At 35.9% G+C, this 21,823-nt stretch overlaps 1 protein-coding gene across 7 annotated transcripts; it reads right to left on the bottom strand.

Moving 5' to 3' along the window:
- Positions 1 to 165: 165 nt before the first annotated feature.
- Positions 166 to 20,909, bottom strand: LOC105319256 (centrosomal protein of 164 kDa). 7 transcript variants are annotated; one of them, XM_066074664.1, is made up of 36 exons: positions 20,768 to 20,909; positions 18,655 to 18,770; positions 18,363 to 18,474; positions 18,114 to 18,244; positions 17,921 to 17,962; positions 17,709 to 17,782; positions 17,479 to 17,610; positions 15,690 to 15,851; positions 15,418 to 15,492; positions 15,141 to 15,227; positions 14,886 to 15,022; positions 14,088 to 14,126; positions 13,533 to 13,647; positions 13,240 to 13,337; positions 12,421 to 12,552; positions 11,674 to 11,791; positions 11,407 to 11,583; positions 10,790 to 10,909; positions 9,883 to 10,005; positions 9,407 to 9,550; positions 8,557 to 8,640; positions 8,347 to 8,415; positions 8,038 to 8,231; positions 7,751 to 7,935; positions 7,359 to 7,417; positions 7,171 to 7,265; positions 6,663 to 6,816; positions 6,465 to 6,512; positions 5,619 to 5,789; positions 5,326 to 5,458; positions 4,860 to 5,018; positions 4,622 to 4,742; positions 4,448 to 4,536; positions 4,244 to 4,313; positions 2,485 to 2,649; positions 166 to 1,292 (listed from the first exon to the last, which is right to left on the bottom strand). In XM_066074664.1, the coding sequence occupies exons 2-36, from the start codon at positions 18,737 to 18,739 to the stop codon at positions 1,157 to 1,159; spliced, it is 4,035 nt and encodes a 1,344-aa protein (XP_065930736.1). In that variant the 5' UTR covers positions 18,740 to 18,770; positions 20,768 to 20,909; the 3' UTR covers positions 166 to 1,156. The 7 variants fall into 7 exon arrangements, with proteins under 7 accessions (XP_065930736.1, XP_065930737.1, XP_065930739.1 ...); XM_066074665.1 differs by having other exon boundaries at positions 14,886 to 15,016; XM_066074668.1 differs by having other exon boundaries at positions 1,150 to 1,891.
- Positions 20,910 to 21,823: the final 914 nt, after the last annotated feature.

Raw genomic sequence — 21,823 nt, 5'->3', positions numbered from 1 at the left:
CCCCCTTTTTTAGTTACTTAATATAACACACGTGAAATATTGGTATTTATAAACTTCTGCCTAAATTCCGCCTCTTCCTTTCAAATGTAGAAAAGGACCCTTCAAACATGTAATTCACTTTGAGAATGGTCATATATTTTTCTGTGCATAAAACCAAAACAAACACACGTTTGGTGTATTTATTGTATCATAACAAATGAGATATAATGATATTTAACAACAGGCTATCACAGTGTTTCTGAGTTATAAATAAAAACAGCCCTCTACAGCGGCCGTCAGAGGGAGGCCTAGTAAAGGACACAACCTATACACAAGCTTAATTAGACCCTCCATTGCAATCTGTAATATCATAATATTTATCATTTTACATATTGCATCATGTCTATTTTCATCTCAAGCAAAACTGTGTTACATTATGGTCAGATCAGAAATGTAAAAATTTAAAAATAGAGAATAAAAAAACTCCATAATGCTGAGTGGATGAATATACATGTACATTGCATAAAATATACATAGAACAATGGACAGATTCTTCAGAAATAGTTGTCAGTCACAACCCAGATCAACGATAGGAGATACTGTAAATAAAAATATTTTCTTATTCATAATTCGGACGGAAATCCCAAGTATTTCGTTGATATGAATAATGGACCATGGAGTGTAAAATTGTTGCAAATTGTAAAATTATAGAACCTCTAGTCAAAAATTATGATGTTAACCATTCATACCATGGATTATAAAAATAACATTTCTGTGAGAGTCTACATAATATATACAAACAAATTGTATGCCAATCAGGAAATTCTGAAGGAAGAACTTTATGTGCAATAAATACTTCTATAAATACATAGTGAACACAGTACAAGACTCCTGGTCCATCTAGCTCCCCTCTATATAGACGATTCATCACAATCATGATTTACTGAGAATTCTCTACATATGCAGCACTTAATCAATCTAGAAAAAATGGACACTTTTTCAAACACTGTACAAAATACTCTTACACATAAAACATTCAGTACTTCAAAGGGACGCCATTTGCTACCACAAGTTCTCTCAGCTATGCAATCATTTTGACAATTGATCTATCGCCCAGTCAACTGCTGTATGATCTCTAGTGAGCGACCACCAACACATGGCAGTATTCAGGTGGTACCTAGAACTGTCTCACTCTGATTTCATCATACTCGTCCAGTTCAAGTCGGACAGCGCCGGGGACTGATGGTCGTCGCTGAGGCGTGGAGGACAGCGGTTCCGTCTCATTGACGTGGGAGCCCAGCATCATGCTGTCACTGTGTTAGTAGGTTAAGGCTAACTCGGGGGAATCACATTGTGCGACAGAGCAGATCCATGTCTGGATTACGAAAAACCGAAACTCCTACATGGATCCACCCATTTATCAATAAAATCTTGTGACCAGTGTTTAAAAAATTGCAGGTGAAAAAAACCTTCAGCATAAGCTGCCTGTGCTATTGTTATCTAACATGCAGCATGACTTGGTTAATAGTGTTAACATGAAAAGAGGCTACAGCAAAGCTAAGTAAATTAAAAAGACAAAACAATTGCAATCATTTCACAGCGAATCTTGAAAGAGCACCACAAACCAATGTACAATTCTGTTGTTTCACAACAACACTACTTAGAGGTAGAAAATGACTATTGGTAACATTTGATATATATGTGATAACATACTTGTAATAGTATTATAAAACAAAACATTCTTTGGAACTGTTACAGTTAGTTACAAATGATTTGATAATATTAATGACAGCTTGGAGCTCCACTGTTAGTAAGCTCTAGAACTAGACAGTCTTGGCATTGGTATACATAGCACCATGTCATACAACACAGCAGCCAGAGTCTGAGATAGCAGGCAGTCTACTGAATACTACTGCAGGTTAAGGTCTAAAGAAACACTATTACTAAGTACATGTACTGTATGATGACCTGGTAATGTAAATGATGATACATATGGTATAGATAGCATTAATGCAAGCAGCCAAACTCCACACTCATAATCCGCATAGCCCCCTGTTATAATACAACACACATATTAAAGTTTTACACTGAACAATGACTTAATGTTTTAAACGTGTCAGACACAATTTAGGATGAATTATTATATAAATATGTCTATATATGCATCAATGATCTGCAAATCATTAGTTCAAAACAAGCTGAGGGGTTTTTTTTTCACATTTTTTACCTTTGTAAAAAAATTTCTACATTTGAAATTTCATTTGAAAATGATGTAGTAGTTTCATCCATATCAATATTGCAAGGTGTCCCATACCACTTTAAATGCCCTACCATGTATTTATTTCTTTGACATAGAGCCTACATCCAATATCAAGTTTCTGGCAATTTCTGATTTTGGAATATTTGATTACTTCTAATAGCTCTATCCTACATTATCTAGCAATCACTTAAAATTCTAGCTGTACCCTCCTCCCTATTACCATGAGTTAGCTATCAGAAGGATACACAGAGCCATGCTCCGATTGTGGGGGGTGGATGAACGAGGACCCTAGGTTCAGGTCCTGACCAAACCTTTTGAGCCACTCCTTCTGCTCGGCTAGTTTGTCCTGGGTGGTGCTAGTCGTGTTGAGCTGGTGATGTAGGCTGAGGCGGTACTGTCTGAGCTGTTCTCTGTAATAGTCAACATAAGGAATATATCAATAAAATACATGTAAGTAACAATTCTGTTCGAGCTGTTCTCTAATAGTCAACATAATAAATATATCACTAGTACAAGTAACATGTCTGAGCTGCTCTCTGTACGGGTCAATGCAATCATAGATATAACATTTATATCACTACAAGTCTACAGGTAATGACTATATCACTACTACAAGTCTACAGGTAATGACTATATCACTACTACAAGTCTACAGGTAATGACTATATCACTACTACAAGTCTACAGGTATTGACTATCACTACTACAAGTCTACAGGTAATGACTATATCACTACTACAAGTCTACAGGTAATGACTATATCACTACTACAAGTCTACAGGTAATGACTATATCACTACTACAAGTCTACAGGTATTGACTATATCACTACTACAAGTCTACAGGTATTGACTATCACTACTACAAGTCTACAGGTAATGACTATATCACTACTACAAGTCTACAGGTATTGACTATATCACTACTACAAGTCTACAGGTATTGACTATATCACTACTACAAGTCTACAGGTATTGACTATCACTACTACAAGTCTACAGGTAATGACTATATCACTACTACAAGTCTACAGGTAATGAGTATCACTACTACAAGTCTACAGGTAATGACTATATCACTACTACAAGTCTACAGGTATTGACTATCACTACTACAAGTCTACAGGTAATGACTATATCACTACTACAAGTCTACAGGTATTGACTATCACTACTACAAGTCTACAGGTATTGACTATCACTACTACAAGTCTACAGGTAATGACTATATCACTACTACAAGTCTACAGGTAATGACTATATCACTACTACAAGTCTACAGGTATTGACTATCACTACTACAAGTCTACAGGTATTGACTATCACTACTACAAGTCTACAGGTATTGACTATCACTACTACAAGTCTACAGGTAATGACTATCACTACTACAAGTTTACAGGTAATGACTATATCACTACTACAAGTTTACAGGTAATGACTATATCACTACTACAAGTCTACAGGTAATGACTATATCACTACTACAAGTCTACAGGTAATGACTATCACTACTACAAGTCTACAGGTATTGACTATATCACTACTACAAGTCTACAGGTAATGACTATCACTACTACAAGTCTACAGATAATGACTATCACTACTACAAGTCTACAGGTAATGACTATCACTACTACAAGTCTACAGGTATTGACTATATCACTACTACAAGTCTACAGATAATGACTATATCACTACTACAAGTCTACAGGTAATGACTATCACTACTACAAGTTTACAGGTAATGACTATATCACTACTACAAGTCTACAGGTAATGACTAAGCTGCTTTCTGTAATTGTCAATGCAATCATTTATAGCATTAAATCACACCTACAATTACAGATGCTGTTTGACCTGTTCTCTGTAACAGCCATTTCAACCATTAGGGTTAAATCACCACTATAAGTCACAACAAACATATCAACTTCACATTAGGCAATGTAAGGTTGTTAACATCTTGTTGCAAACTGCATGCTGTCCACCTGCTAGTGATACATACCTTACAGGTGTTGGTCCTGTGGTCATGGAGAAGGTTCCAGGTACGGCACTAGTGAGAGGGGGGCGGCGATCTGAAATAATACAGCATTCATCAGTGTCACAGAAACATTCTGTGGTATTCCAGACATACCAACATGCATTTTAACCATTACAATATATCTCTTTAATAGCCATTTTTTAGTCCTATGAATGCTAAAACATTTACCTCCAAAGTATTTCCTCCATTTTCTTTCCAAGGACTGTTCAGCATTCATGACAAGAGTGGAGTAATCCACCTTGTGTTGAGGATTTTGTCTACAATGAAACATTTTCAATAATAAACACGGAGAAAGAGAGTCACTAAGCGTACGACTAAATCCTCCATTACTTGTAAGCTTACATGTATGGGTTGCTGGGTGCCCAGGCCTGTAGAGGGGAGGCAGGAACTGAACTCCCCAGGAGGCTGGGAGGGGCTGAGGGGGCGTAGATTGGCACATAGTTGGCTGGTTTCTCTGTAGTTCCTACAAAAAAATGTAATTCTTTGAACACCCAAGTTACTTTGGTATATGTGTGTATAAAACAAATAATGGTCACTTGCTGGAAGTGACTATTAGCAGCACACCTGGGCTATATCTCACCTTGCATACTGTTGTTCCCACTGCTTCCAATCATCGTGATCACCTTGGCCAAGTCATAGTTGATTCTCTGTAGAGACTGGGCGATAGGATCACCCTCTGACCGCAAAGTGGACATCAAGGGGGTGCCGTTCTGTATCCGGGCATTTTGTTTCTGTAAAGCTACAGAAGAAATTATAAATCAATCTTAAATTCCAATATAGTTTGCACACATACATGTATATTTGTTACATTTAAGTATTATTCAATGTAAAAATTTATAAAGGTATCACTTAACATTTCACATTCAAAGAAGGTTCATGTTTAAAACATAAATGAATACATGTCATAGTTAAGTCCTGTCCATATCAAAACACCAAATTTCTTATAACTTTGAACACATAGAAACAGTTTTCACTCTTCTTTAGATATGTGGACATTTCTTATCAGAAGCAACCCTGTGTCATCATTAGGCAGGTAGCAGCCGTACCTTTGAGAACATTATCGAGACTGTTGTCTGTACTACTGACTCCACTACTCTCATCATCAGAGAGGTCACAGGTTGGAATTTTGGAAGGTCGCCAGTGGTGCTCAAAGGGAGAGTACTCTTCCTCACTTCCAGACTGAAAAGCAATCGCAACATAAAACTATAACTAATTAATCTAAAAAAATCATTTCCTAAAATCCATAATCGGCATCATATCTATTTTGTGAGTACCATAAAATTGAAATAAAAAATCTTGACCCAAGTGACAAGTATGAACTGAGGGAGAGGCTACTGACATTGTTGTCGGGGTGGAGGCGAGTGGACATCTGCCGGAGTTTCTTCTCCTTCTCCTTCACCAGGCGTGACCCCGTCTTGACCTGCGACTCCATGTGGTCAATGTCCAGGGACTCCTTTTCTAGTTTCTGTTTCACTTCCTCCAGAACATGGGGGCTCTCCGAGGTCAGATTCTGTCAAACAAAATTGGAACTCAGTATTCAGTGTTCATGTTCCTTAGTCCTTATAAACCTTATCAATTCAGTACATCATGATAAATGTACATGCATTTGGCTTGGTGATAGATGTACTATATATACCGGGGTATGAATATTGAGATTTATGATATTAAAGTCAAGATTCAGTACATGTACATAACACTTACAATATTTCATTTATTTTGGCCACATGTAATTTTAAAATTGATTTAGTTTTCAATTTTGAAAACTTTTTTTGGTTAGTACACATAAATTATATAGCATATACATTTGATTTCCATTATAAATTTTATAAATCATATTTCTGTCATGCACATATATGTTATTAGTATCTTTTCCTCTCCCATTTTTTAATGCACTAATGAGCACTAGCAACAGTTGTACATGTATGTTGGTTTATAAAATATTTTTACTTAAGAAACATTCATATATGTAAAGACAGGACAATGGTATAATCAGATTTAGTTAACATAACATGTATTATGGACCACACACAAGACAGGTTAATCGTCCACTACCAGACATATAGCTCTCAGGCTATGTAACACTAGGTTTCCTCTGGTAAATGAGACTCATTTTGGAAACACACTGCACATCAATAAATGACATGCAGGCATAATTCACCACAAGCTAATACTTCAAATTTCTTACAAATCGCACTTGTCCTTTGGACTTATTAGAGGGTGAATCAATTTTTTTCTGCAAACAAAACAATCCCAATAATATTGTCATTATAAAAACACTCGAAAGCTACTGAGATTAAACGAAGGCAAAATCTGCATTTTAATGCCCTACATACAGCCCCTGTCCAGCTGTGAGGCGTGTGTCGCTATCCCTGGGATGACTCACCCCCTGTTTCTGTTTGATGACGTCCTTCATTAGCTCCTGTTTGGCCGCCAGCAGGGCAGCTTGCCTTCTCTTCAGAGACTGCCTCTGTTTCCTCAGGAATTCCTTGGCCATCAAGATGGAATCATTCTCCTTGGCAATCTGGACTTTTACTTCCCTAAAAAAAAAACAAAGACAGCATGATGAAAAGCTGAAAATAAGAGTTGAGAAATCAGTTGGTTTTGTGTATCTAAATATGACCATGGGATTTCAGTGTGATGTAACTATCTAGTACCGGGTAACTATATTGCGGACACATTAAAATAAGCTGAAAATAATGCTGCCTTCAAGTAAACTATTTTAGCTCTGTAGGTAGGACATAGAATTGGGAAAACTTTTTGATTTCTATTACATTAAACTGAATGGCCAACAATGATATACATTGACCTACATCACATTGCTGTTTGTCAAAATGATTTTGTTAAACTGTGGATCTATTAACAGCAACAATAATAGTCAGAGGATTACCTACCCATAGTTCTGTCGCTCAACAGGAGCGTAATCCAAGATACTGTCTTCCTCTGTGAGAAGGTCCTGCCAGTATCTGCCAGTCATGGAGGACAACTCCTGTCAAACACAATATAACTATCAGAACACTGCTCCCTATTAGTGAAAAGTCAGTACCTTTACAACCAAAGAAAGGTAACTCTTTTAACTCACATCATCATCAGTTCTATCCTCGGCAAAGCTGTACTTTTTCCTGGGCCTTTCAGGAACATCTGCAAAATAATGAAAATTATTGTGACAGACCAAGTGCAGGAGAACAGTAGTGTGATTATTTGTGTGACTTTGCTTCTCCCTTACCACTATGGAGGTACAGGTACTATGTTTGAATACAGTGTGGCTATTTGTGTGACTCTGCTTTACCCCACCACAAAGAGATACAATGTTTGAGCACAGCGTGGCTATTTGTGTTTATCTGCCTGATCCCTACCACTGATGTGGTACAATAGCTTCCACTATTGTACAATTGATTACAGTGTGGTTATCTTTTTTACTCTGCTTGACCCCCTACTACAGATAAGGTACAATGTGTGAGTACAGTACTTTACCACTAATAAGGTCCTCCTCCCCCTCCATACTGTCCTGCCTGGCCTGACTGGGAGGGCGTCGACCTGTGTGGGTGGCACGGATTCTCTCCTCCGCGATAGACTTGGTCTCCTCAGCAGCCTGGATAATCTTCTGGTTCAGGTGCTCAATATCCTTACCTTTCTTATCAATTCGATCCCTGAGGTCACTGTCCAAACAAATTTAAAATTCATGATGCATTTGATCAGGGTTAACTTCAGTCATAGAATCAATATTTCTTACACTTCCAATAATTCACACTAAAACTGACCTAAGTTTACGAGTGAGCTGCTCTTTGTTCATTTTGAGTTTGGTGATGTCAGCTTCGAGGGCTCGTTTCTCAGCCTTCAGCTGGTCGAGCTCCTCTCGCTCCTGACGGATTTCCTCCTGGTACTGGCGACGTTCCTCCTTCATTCTCTCCAACTCCTTGGCACTCAGATTGGTGTTTCTACTGCTGAACGCATCCTAAAAACACAGAGTATCAACAAATCAGACACAATGTACAAACCAATCACAAAGTCTCATTTTAACTCCTCTCACTGAGACATAATGAGACAGTAACAGTCTGTACAAGACTTACATCTTGCTCTCTGTCAAAGCTAGCTGTATTTTCTCTGAACGCCTTTCTTTTCTCTTCTAGTTTTCTTTCCTACAATAGAATTCAAAATTAATATTGTATCCAATCTATATCATTAATCCCAAATATGTAATAAATAACAAATATCCTGTTTCAAATTTCAATGGAAGCTAATATGTCTACTGTAATATGTAGATTTTTTCTGTCTTGTACCTGAGTGTCCAAATTCTTGAATTCTTTTTCAATCTGAAGCTTCTTTCTCTCTAATTCAGCTCTTTTATCCTGGAACTCCTCTTCCTGAGAAATGAATATGCATGTAATGAGATGCTTACGTTTGTGCTTGCTGCTAATTAAAACAATTTTCTATCAATAGACTAGTGGTTAATTTTTCAAGAAATACAGGATGTGCACACACCCAGTCTTAAAACTTGATTGGATGGGGAAAAAAAAATTATGAATCAAATCACAAAGATATGGGTTTTTAAAATTAACAAACAGTGGTTTCTTAACTCACTATAACATGTCAATGATAATCACAATATTGATGTTTCAGATACATCTAGCATAGCTAGATTGTATCTTTCAGATAGCTTAACTAAATTGTACATGTCCATGCTTGCTTTGCTGTTACTTTAAAAAAAATCTAGGAACAAAAAAGTGAGAGTTTAATCAGCTGTGGTTCGTATTCCATGCTGTACATATAAACATGTGTCGGTATAACATAAAAGCCAAGTGACTGTCCATACACCTCATTCAATGGACGGATTCAGACTTAAATACACCGATCATTCACATTACATGTCTATTCATGCTGGGTTTACCTGTCTGACTTTTTGGTTTTGTTCATCCTTCATTACTACTACTGCTTGTTTCAACTTAAATTGACAATTAGAAATATCCATTGTTACATTCTCCTTCAAAATGTTGTTTTTTGAAAGCATAGTGCTATTGCTACAAGATATCTGACAATGTGTAACAATTACAAATTAATCAAGGACTACCTCATTTCTAGCTAGCTTTTATCTAAAAATGTACATTGTAACAAAATAAGCAAGAACTGTACCTCATCTTCTAGCTGCTCGGCCAGTGTTTCCTTTTTGCGTTCATAATTCCGCCGGAGATCATCTGATTCCTTCTCATACTGTTTCTGCATTCTTCTTTTTTCTGCATCTAATTTCTCATTCAGCAATTTCTTTTCATCATCCTCCTGAAAAAACATATGAAAAAAAGTTTGCTTAATATTACAACTGAAGCAAAATTAAATAAATTAACTTTTCATCAACAGAACATAAGAAATTAAGTATGCTATGTTATTTAATATCTAATCGTCTTTTTCATTTTCATAACATTTTCAAAACTGCTATTCAACTTCAATAACTTTACACATAAAATGTTTCTTATACTCAATATCCACTATTCTCTGCAAGATTTAGAGGGCAGTTTTTAATACAATATGCATACTCTCAGCATTGATTACTGGGTAGCTTTTAATACAAGATCACTGGACCAGTCTATACGCAGACTGCGTAATGAACTGACCTTTTCCTCATACTCCTGTCGTATCTTGCGTAGTCGGCCCGAGTGATCCTCCTGGACACGAGACAGCTCCTTCTGCTGCTGCTGCTTGATTTCCTGCCGTCTCTCTGACAACACCTCATCAAGCTAAAATAACAACACCTCATCAAGTTTAAAATAACAACACCTCATCAAGCTAAAATAACAATACCTCATCAAGCTAAAGTAACAATACCTCATCAAGTTTCAAACAAACATACCAGCTCTACAATCTCCTCCACAGTGTACAGCCATGGGGAGGAAAGGCATTAATAAAACTTGTTGAACTTGTTTTATCAGTTGTTGTTAGAGTGCCTTCTAAGATACACCTACCCCAATGTCTTTGTTAAAGATACACCTACCCTCCTGTCTTTGTTAAAGTGCCTTCATTAGATACACCTATACCCCCCTGTCTTTGTTAGCCTGCCTCCAGTAGATACACCTACCCTCCTGTCTTTGTTAAAGATACACCTACCCCCTCCTGTCTTTGTTAAAGTGCCTTCATTAGATACACCTATACCCCCCTGTCTTTGATAGCCTGCCTCCAGTAGATACACCTACCCTCCTGTCTTTGTTAAAGATACACCTATACCCCCCTGTCTTTGTTAAAGTGCCTTCATTAGATACACCTATACCCCCCTGTCTTTGTTAGCCTGCCTCCAGTAGATACACCTACCCCCTGTCTTTGTTAGCCTGCCTTCATTAGATACACCTAACCGCCTGTAATTGTTAGCCTGCCTCCATTAGATACACCTACCCCTCCTGTAATTGTTAGGGCACCTCCATTAGATACACCTACCCCCCCCCCCCCCCCCTGTCTTTGTTAGACTGCATCCATTAGATACACCTACCCCCCTATCTTTGTTAGAGCGCCTCCATTATATACACCTACCCCCCTGTCCAGGTCGTCGATGGCTTTCTGTCGCTGTCTCGCCATTTCAAGCTCTTGCTCCTTCTGCTCTCGTTCCTGCTCCTGAAGACGCTTGATCTCATCCTTGATCCTCTTCATGTCCTGAAATATCAACTTCAGTGTTACAAACAAGTGCATTCATTTCAAAGATACATGTATTAAAATATCACTTATATCTTGATTCTGTTCTTTCAAAGTGAATATGTCTACATTTTTTTTCATCTTCTTTATACATCCAATTTGATATAAAACAATTAATACCTGGGTTTCACATAGTGGAGCATCTTTTAATAAAATAATTTGGGCCAAATAGCATATTTCACACTCAGGATGCAAGAGAAAATCTGATGTGAACTTTTACTTCTATTCAATTTTAGCATACACCAAAATCCCAATCAACCAACATACAATTGCATTCATGCAACTCTGCCCACTTTATTGCATGAGGATAAAAAAAACCACCTTATCTGTCCTGGGACAGTCTTCTCAGTCAAATACTTATATATAACAGCTCAATCATATGCCTTAACACACTAATTACCCTTTGTCAAGTCTTGAACTTCAACAAAATAGGGTATATACCCCCCTGGTGTACACACCTCATCGTGCCGCTCCGCCTGCTCTGTCCTGAGTCGGTCCACTTTCTCCCGGTGCTTCCTCTCTAGGTCATCCTTAAGGTTGTCCAGCTCGTACTTCTGTTTGGACTGCATGCTTTCTATGGCTTCCTGCTTCTGGTTCTCTAGTCGCTTTTGTTCACTGGCAGTCGCAAGATCCACCTTAATAAACCACATTTGACAGCTCTAAATCACCTTTTAGTCACTACCACTTACTGGCTGCTGCCTCGTAATGTATGGTGTGTATGTTACCTGCTGCTGAAGCCTCTCCAGACATTTCCTTTTCTCCTCCTCCAGTTTGGTCTGTTCCTCTCTCTGTAGAGATCCGACCTCATTCCTCAACTTCTCTAGGGCAGATTCCATCTGTTGCCTGAAGTCAGAGTTGAAACCTGGTTATGCATCATATTCATGTAATGTGTCTCACATGTGATCATTTCCTAATTTCATATTTTTAATAGACATCATCAATTAAGATCTGATTCGTACAGAATTGAGATCCTTGACGCACATCTTTATACAAATTCTTAACAATTTCTAACAATTTCACTGGTATTCATGTATCCTATTAATAAATCCCCTGCCCCCCCCCCCCATCTTATTTGAGATACTGATTCCATATTCAATCCTAAACCACACACCCTACCACAGCTTTTCCATACATCTCCTTTCACATCCACCACATTAATCCCATCTGAGAGCATGCACACACACAATGTCCTATCTAACAACAAGCACAATTTTGATTCCTTCATACAGCATGCATTACAACATCAATCCCACCCTGCATCAACAACAAAATAATTCAGATCCCATCTGAGAGAAAACACCATAGCTGTACTTCTACAACGCATGCAACACAAACTAGGCCAATCTGACAGGATTCAAGTCATATCCCATCTGTCATTAGACACTAATAATATCAGATCCCATCTGAGAACAAACATCCTACAATGATCCCATGAGGGAGCATGCAACACAACATTTATTGCATGTTTTTACCGCAGCTCCAATTCTTTCTCTTTTTGCTCATTTTCTATCTGCTCTTGAAGCCCTTTAATCTGCTCACTATTTTTGTCTGCTAGTTCCTTTTGCAGTTTATCTAACTCCTTTTTTACCTTTTCCTCCAACTCTCTGATAAGGGACACAATATGTAAACAAATCATATTCAACAGTTTTTCTTTCTTCTCCTATCTCTCTTACAATGTTAAAGCTGAACACCGCTCGTAAATAGGCACTGTCCACCATATTTCTCTCTCACTACTGTTATCCCTACAACCCCTATATAAGCTGGAGACCTCTTAGTAGTTTAAAGTATTTTGCTGTAGAGGTCTCACCTGTGTGGACGTACATCTTGCCTCGCTGTGTTACTCGGTCGCGATGAAATTATCAAGTTTTACGCACTTTTTTCAAGCTAGGAGAATACTAACATCAATTAAACTGGTCAAAATATAATTTACAAACAAAATATACACATAAAATAAGAATAAAATGCATAAATTCCAAAAACCATGAAAGGAAAACAACACGTCGGCCACGAGTTTCAGGTGTGCAATCGGGTGTAACAAAATCGAAGGGTTTATAAACCAGATATCTGTGTGACAGTGGCTATTTATGAGCGGTGTTCAGCTTTAAATATATATCAGAAGCTCAAATTTCCTACCAACTTTATACTACGAATCACAACTTGCAAAAAAATATCTGTACACTCAGTAAGATAGTACATCCAGAATATTAATTTACATAGTAACTTTTCTAATGAAAATCTGAAGTACTGCCTTTCCAAAGATGATAAATATTGCTGAGTTTATTGACACCTACTTGACTTGTTGCTCCTTGTCCTTCATTATTTTCCTCTCCTCCTCTTCTAACTCTCTCTTTACTTCATCTTGCAGTTTTCGTAATTTGATATCTTTTTCCTAAAAAATATTTGATAATACATTAAAACTGAACCCAAACTGTTCAAGTCTTCAAGCAGACATACGGAGGTATAATTTCTCCTGTTAATCAGACTGATGGTAAAAGTTCAACAGGTCAACCTGTTTATCAGACTGATGGTAAAAGTTCAACAGGTGACAGAAGCCACAGTAGCTGCTGAAGCCACAGAATTTTACCTCAAATAGTTCCAGTTTTCGATTATCATGTTCCTGGCGAAGCTTTTTCTCGAGTTCCATCAGTGAATTGTCATAGCTGGCCCTTAACTGGTTCTCATCATGAAGGTCGGATTTCCTGTGACAGACAAACATCAACATTAACTCTGCTCTATTTAAACTAATGATTATTAAATTTAAAAGCAATTGCCAAACAGTGAATAACAGCATGTGTGTGCTATTTTCTAGGGGTAGCGACAATATAAAGAGATTCCAAAAATTAAAAGCATTAGAAAGGAAGACTGTCACATGTACTTCCATGTAAATAGCAAAAACACACTGACGTACATGTCTCTTAATTACACAATTATATAGGATATCAGGATCAAACAAGTTATTAGATTAAGTGTTTGTGCTGATCAGTAAAATGAATAATATAAAGTAATATTCCATCTTTGTGAGCAAAACTAACTGCATTAATTAAAAGAAGAGGATTGAGATCATAAAGAGGAAAGCACCAAGCCAGAGGAAGAGGAGTTTCCTTGAACACACCAATTAAAGCTCACACAAGGGACCTACTTCTCATAGGAATGATAACTGTCCTGACCGATCAGACGCCTGTGTGCAAAATATACACAAAGCTTACTTATTCACAAATTCTCTTTGAGACCACATTACCTATCTCTTATTTGATCAAAATTTAAAAAAATAATAATCAATCTATTTCTATCACAGATCTAAAACTAAACATATCGTAATTTGCTGAATATAATAAATGTGCAAATAATACTATAATAATACGCCCCAACACTTATTTTCAATAGACCCCTTCACGATAACTGCGGTACTGCTATCTTGCAGGGCAAAATGATATACTTTGCCGAAATTTCATTAGGTAGATAATTAAATGACGTAATTGAAACAATTGACGTTACGTCATATTTCACCAAACTATGTCATTTTGCCCTGCAAAAGAGCAGTACCGCAGTTACCGTGAAGGGGTTAATTGTTTAAAAAATGCAGTAACCAATCAGAAGTAGCATTTCTATAAGAAGCATATGTACTGAATTACAATAGCTAATTTTTTACCTGTTGAAAAAAAAGTGTCAAAATTCTTTTGGGTGTATTACCCTTTGGGTATATGTGCCATTTTCACTTAAAGAAGTTTTTCCAAAAAAAGGTACATATTATATTCAGCAAATTATGGTAATGTTAAATGCTATTCAGGAATTACAATTTATTAACTTTTTAGTTTAATTGTTTTAACAGAAGATGAAATTGTAAATCATGCCAAGGACTGGAATTCCATAGAAATATTAGTGCAATGATAAGATCAGTCTGTCTATACCATGTGAATCACATAGAATATTCCTTTACCGTTCTGCAGCACTGGCTGCTATTTCTGCCCGTCTTTTCCGATCCTCTTCCATTCTATCCAAAGGGCTGATTTTACCCCCAGGGGACTCAACCCTGGCTGTGGACATAGCAGACATTGTGCCTTCAAAATCCTGCAACTTAAGAATAAAAATGTTCCCATTACAGATATACGCATATGTTCTGAACTTTGACATATTAAGTCCAATTACCCTGATTTCACTTCTACAGACAACAAATGTACAAAGCAGATCTTACCTTTTCCAGGGAGCCCCTCACTGGGTCTAAATTTTCTATGGCCATGTCCATGATTCTCTCTGACAGGTTCTTATCGATCCCAAAATCCTGCAACAATTTTATACTTTCCTTTCACACTCTAATCATCAACAATAATCTCTTAGTCCAGAGATTTCATACTTGTTAAAACACATGTATACAATTTGCTAATAATTGCATATTCCATAGGCTATCAACCAAGTGAACATATAAAATGAATTACTATAACTCAGGAAAATCTACATTAGAGGAGGCTTACAATATCTTTGCCGTAATCTTCGCTGTCTTCTGACTCTGTCTCAAGCTTCGACTTTTCACTCCCCTCATCAGACTCCTATTGTTCAAACGAAACAAACTTCTTTCAATCACAATGGGATTTCTCAATCACATACATGTACATTCTACAATTGTTATACTGGGTGATACTTTTATGTTCATAAATACATCAATAAAGCCAATCTTACAGAGTGAGCCCTGGTTTTACTTGTTTAGGGGGTCCATTAGACCATTACACATTGAACTGATGACTACCTGGTAATCCACCTCATGGACCGGACGCTCGATCTCGTCCTCCTCATACTCTGTCGAGTAGATGGGTATACTCATACTGCTGGTCAGGTTCCCACTCTTACTGAGAGCATTAGGATTGTTGGACTTAAAGGAACCTGTTGTTGTGTTGAGACTGGACTTCACCTAAACAGTCAGAAGTTAATCCTTAAATTTTAAAGTCACACCTTACTTATCAGTAAAAGTTCTTCAAAATTTACAGGAACTTGCATCTATGTCTTTCTTTTCAAAGACTTGAATCATTCTCGAAGCATTATCTACACTCTCCAATTAAGTTACATTTGTAATGGCTCTACACTACTGCTTTATATGTTTACAATACTTGTAAATATTTCTGCTACTCCTTAGTGTTCATGTATTTACATTGCATGATACGCTAATGAAAAATGAAAGTTAAGCTCAATCATATGTGTACATACATGTACAGATACACATATTAAATGGTCAATATACTCTAAACAGTTATTTTTCGCCCAATGTTAATTTGCCCTTCTTCACTTGTGAACGATTTCACCCTGTCTTCAATTCACCCAAACAAAAGTTGTGCTTTAAAAAGAGAAATAATTTGAGACATTGAAATTTGCCCATTCTTAAAATCACTCACTGACAATGAGGACGAAAGGGGCAAAAATGGTGAAAATAAAAAACGGGCGAATATTTCCCTGCATTCAGTGGACATTTTCTAACATTATTCTAAATAAACTTTCTTTATGGAATACACAATAAGCTGACATTGTTCCTGCTAAATGTTTTGCTACACTGCATAATATCCTTTAAACAATACATAGGGAAATTTAATTTGCACAGGTTTTGTGCACTTGTTCATTAAATTAAAGAACTGACTAATATGCACCAGTAATCCTTATACAAGATACTAATGTAATGTTAATTGCTCCAATTCACAAGGACATGAATGTTAGTGGATTTTAATTTTTGAATTATTTTAAAATAATTGTGCGATATAAAATGTGATATAAAAGACCAATGTAATCTCTATATATTTATAATACAAATTTTTCCCCACTAAGTTGTGTAAATCCCAGCAAGATAAAATAAAACACACTGGATAAACATTAGTCTACTGTAAATCATTTGTTGCAATGGAATTATTTAAACGCTGATCCAGGTTCTTCAGCAATAAAACCAAAAAATAAGGAAACTTCCAACAATTCACTGATATTATATTTAAATTTTTAACAAATAAACAAATTTAACAACAAAATGTTGGATGAGTATCATCAAGGCAATGAATTGAACTGGCATGCACATCATGAAATGACATGAATTGCCAATGCACTCTACATGCTAATCAGCAGGTTAAAGACACTTACAGAAGAGGAACTCTAGTAAAGAAAAAAGGGTTTAGCACAAAATTTAATGACCCATTTTCTGTAAATATGGAAACTAAATGTTTGTTTTTTAAATGTTGTTTTTCCATTTTGATCTTAAATACAGTTGAACTACAGATCTTAACACCATTATATGTATCTCATGATAAATATACCATGGATATGCCGATAGAGTTGAAAGTCCAAACTCCTATCCCTTAAGCTTAATGTATTTTTAATCGCTATCTCATATCCTAAGATATCTTGATGTTCTCTCTTAGTCTCATCGAGTTCCAAATAGCAAGGTTCAAATATACATGTACAGCAGTCATTTATTTTTACTTTTTTTCTGAGAAGGCAAAAAAGGCATTGTACATGTATGTAGGTATATATACATATAAAATTAAGACTTCTACAATACATACTGGCTGGCTGTTTCCAGCAGATCCCCTCAGGGGAGCTAACTGGCCACTGGAAGACATCATGGGCTCCAGCCCTGAGGAGTTTCTGTGCATGGAGGGTATTCCTTTACTCTGCTCAGCTTTCAATGGCCCAAGCTGAAATAAGTGACAATTTTAAAATTGGTACAACATGCGATTGTTTGACATTTATATAAATATTCAACTGCTTAACATACAACATGTAAGCCCTGTACCTTCTCTGCAGCTTTGTTTTTCTTGTCTTTTTTCTTTCCTCCATCTGCTTTGCCCCCTTTTCCTTTCTTTGCCCCTTGATTAAATATAAGTTATCAAATGTCATTGACATCAAGCTGGTTATTTGCAGCATCTTTAAGTGTGTGATTTCACTAATTCATTCATAAACTGTCTTTATAGCAGTACGTGTAAATCTGATCAAATCTGTATCTACCTGCAGAACTTCCTGCTGTGGGACCGCCGCGAGCTGGGGGACCTGTAAATGGAAGAGATTGTTGAGCATTATCCATAAGATATAATAATGCAATTATTTTTTCCATCTTTTTTTAAAACACCGTTTTTTACTAAACTCTGTTCAAAAACTTGTGAACTTATCCTTATATATAGTTCCTGGTCAGTGGTCTTACCTCCTCTATTCATGGACAGTTTCTTCCTTTCTTCCATGACCATTTTTCTGTAGAACTCATCACATGGGTGATCCCATATACTCTCTCCAGAAGCAAAGTTGAAGTAGTAAATGTCCCCCTTTGGATCTTGACTGCAAAGTGAAAGATTAACATAGTTATATTTTGCTTGGAAACTTTACTGTATCCACACTTCTAAGATATATTCAAATTTTCTGGTAAAATTTAAAATTGCATTCCATGTTGACTTACCATGGTCTCCAATGGTCTGGTAGAGGGGCACATATCCCCTCCCTAGCGATGTAAATCAGGTGGGGCTCTGTTTTAGGATCAATCCCAATAATTTGTGCATATTCAAAAATTTCTGAAAAACATTGAATTAGATATTGATATTATCAAAAACTTCAGATAACAAAAGTGAAAATAACTTTTTAACTGTGTAAATAAAAGAGATGTTATCAGTTAATATACAATAATGATTAAGATATTTATAACTTGATATTCAAGAATGGAAAAGATGTCCAATCCTACAGTTATGACATACCTTCCTCACTGGGTTGATAATTTTCATCGTAATCTTCCTCAAGGATCAACTGATCATTGATCACTGTTTTTCCTTGTTCATACATCTTGAGTTTTTGCTTTCAAAACTTCATCCACCTAATGAAAAAAATTAACCAGTAATGTAACATACAAATAATTTTGTTTTTAGAGATTTGTGCGTGAGGTGCTGGTGGGGGTAGGAGGTAGGATGTTCTATCATTAAAATGATATTCTCCTATCTACATCTTTTTATCACTGATATTTTCAATATTTGTATAGCAGTAGATTTTTTTTAACTTGTCACAATTCAACTTTATAGACAGGTCCAGCACAATCTCTTGATTTAGCTTTATAGCTTAAAACAGCTATATAGTCTAATAAAGCTATTCAGAATAGCTTGATTAAGCTATTTATATTTTTATATGCAGTTTTCCACAAAAATATTAATTATAAGAAATATGCAAAAAAAATCACAAGTTAATTACCCATCATATTTAACACCCCTACTTAAAAATAGATGTAACTTTTTAACAGTTTTAAGCAAAAATTATATTTCCATTGTTTTGGTAACTGCCCTACACCTTGTCTGCAGTGAGACATGGATAAGTATTTCTTTAAATTGTGTTAAAAAAAAATTACCAATCAATTATCTTGTTTATCATGACTGACCTTTTATATATTTCATTCAAGTAGTTTAGATTTGAGTTGTGTAAATTCTCCATTTATATAATCACTGAGATGTTCTGAAACATATGATAAGTCTAGAGAGAGCAAAAATCCCGCCTAAAGATTCCTCTTTTTATCATATGCTTTGGATCTCCTAAGTGATTATATGGAGAGTCTGCATCAACTTCTATTGCTTTTGATAAGCTTGGCAAGTACCTAGTACATTTTGATACGATGCGTTTATTATGCAGCACACAGATGTAGTCAGACGATATAGGCAACTTACCGGTATTTGATAATTTTTCAACCTAGATCTCATCAGATATTGTTATAGAAATTGGAGAACTTGTTTAAAACATAGCATGGTGGGAACACCCTTAAAATCCAATATCATGTATCATATATATATTATATATATATTGATTCTGCCACATTACTTATCAGGTTAAATTCAAGTCTATAGCTTACTGACATCATAAAACAAGTGATCAAATACCAAAGGTGTAAGCAGTTACGCTGGTGCAAGGATTCTTTATAATCTGTCCAAAGATATTTGTGCAGCACATTTGGAAGATTTTGAATAAAAATAAAACACATACCTGTGAAAGAAGTGCAATTGACATAGTTGAAAGGGATAATTTCATTGACACATTATCATCTTTCACTCGTTAAATTCACAGGAACAAAAAAAGATTCTTTACGGAGATTTATAATGGGGAATGTTTACATCTTTTCTCCATTTGGAATACACTTGGAGAACATAGCGCAATTTTACAACGTTATCAATCAGGCTAAGTGCTGCAATACAAAATCCCAGTAGACATCACAATATGTAGCATTGTATCGAAACCTGATAAGCTAACAGGGGCGTTTCGACTGAGAAATCTTGGAAATTTTTCATACTTTTGAATGAACATTGTTTGAACCCTGAGGTATTTATAAATATCAAACAATTAAGCAAAATATGAATTCAGGATATATCTTGGGACAGACTATATAAGAATACCCTTTTTTAAATGATAGAAACATTGGTTTTATTGCAATAAACAAAAAAACACTTACAATTTCTAATTTTAATCACTGTTGTGCTCGGGAACAAATAATAGAGAACCCCACTATCCGACAACCGAGCTCCTGTGCTTGATAGATGTATTCTAACTGCGGTAAGGGATAAGGGGGGGGGGGGGCAAGTTCGATTACAATAGTTATACCTGACAATCGCATGACGAATCAATTCATCAAATATCACAATAGACATACACCATAAATTAAAATGGAATTCATATAGTCATGATTTATAAAGAACGAAAAATACCATTCCGATAACATGATCATGACATGAGCCCAAACTTGTTTACCTTCGATGCAAGCACCGCCAGTATTAATCAAGGTAAAGTGACTATTTAGAATCATTCTAACCATACAGAGTTAATAATATGACTTATTACCTGTCTCATGTAGAAAGCATAGCTACTTTGTTTCTGTTTGTGACGTAAATCTTTTATACTGATTTCGTCAACTCCTGTCCAACCGCGGCCAGTACGCCATCTTGCTTCCTCGACGCTTCAAGGAATTGTGGGTAAGTATGTTAATTGGCGGGCTTTTTAAATTTACCTAAAAAGGGGGAGAGAGATTAGCCGCAATTAGTTTGAAATGCTTCAAAATTGGACACTAAATTTAATACTATGGTTTAATTTAAAATATATAGGTGCACTATTTCATTAAAGATTGTAAGAGGCATACTGTATTGGTATCAATTACAGCGTTACATATCTTTTTAGATAAAAAAAAAACGCCAGAGTTTGCAACAGTTTTCGGTTCATATAACAGAAAAATAATACAGTACATTAAAAAAAATTCTACATATATCATTAACGTACTAAAGCAATTATAATCGAATATAAAATCTCAAATCGATTATCGTACATGTAAATCCTTAATTTTCAACTGGTCATCGACTAAAAATCGATCATCGAAGCAACTCTTCACCAGTTCACCTGTTCACTGTCAATACAACGTTCATGTTTTATTCAAATATCTAAAATGAATTATGATAGAATTTTTCAGTAGTATTTAATTTAACCCCCCAAAAATGAAATTTATTATGTGTGGATAAGTTTATTGTCTGAATGAATCATGTTAATTTCTCTCAAACCATATCAATTTTTATGGTACATGTGCATGAGGTACAAAAAACAAAAATATTTATAAATGTACAAACGCAGGGTCAAGTAAGCAATTAAATAAATCGAGCTACTATTTTTTTTAACAAATATGGACCATTTTTTTTAATGAATCGATATCTATGGTATTCATATTAAGATTCCGAGTCCCAAATTCATAAGTATTAACCACTTTTAACATTTGATGAGTTTTTTTCTTCGATTAAGTTGCGGAATAAAAAATGCATAGCATTCCATAACATAGTGGTATTCGTCACCCAAAGTGTTTTTATTACTTATTGAACAAATTTTCTAACATCTTTCTGTGTTACCCGATCCTCC

The sequence above is a fragment of the Magallana gigas genome, chromosome 2 (genome assembly GCF_963853765.1).
Source record: "Magallana gigas chromosome 2, xbMagGiga1.1, whole genome shotgun sequence".
Classification (NCBI taxonomy): domain Eukaryota; kingdom Metazoa; phylum Mollusca; class Bivalvia; order Ostreida; family Ostreidae; genus Magallana; species Magallana gigas.
Note: the sequence above shows the minus strand (reverse complement) of the source record. Positions and strands in the feature narration are given on the sequence as shown.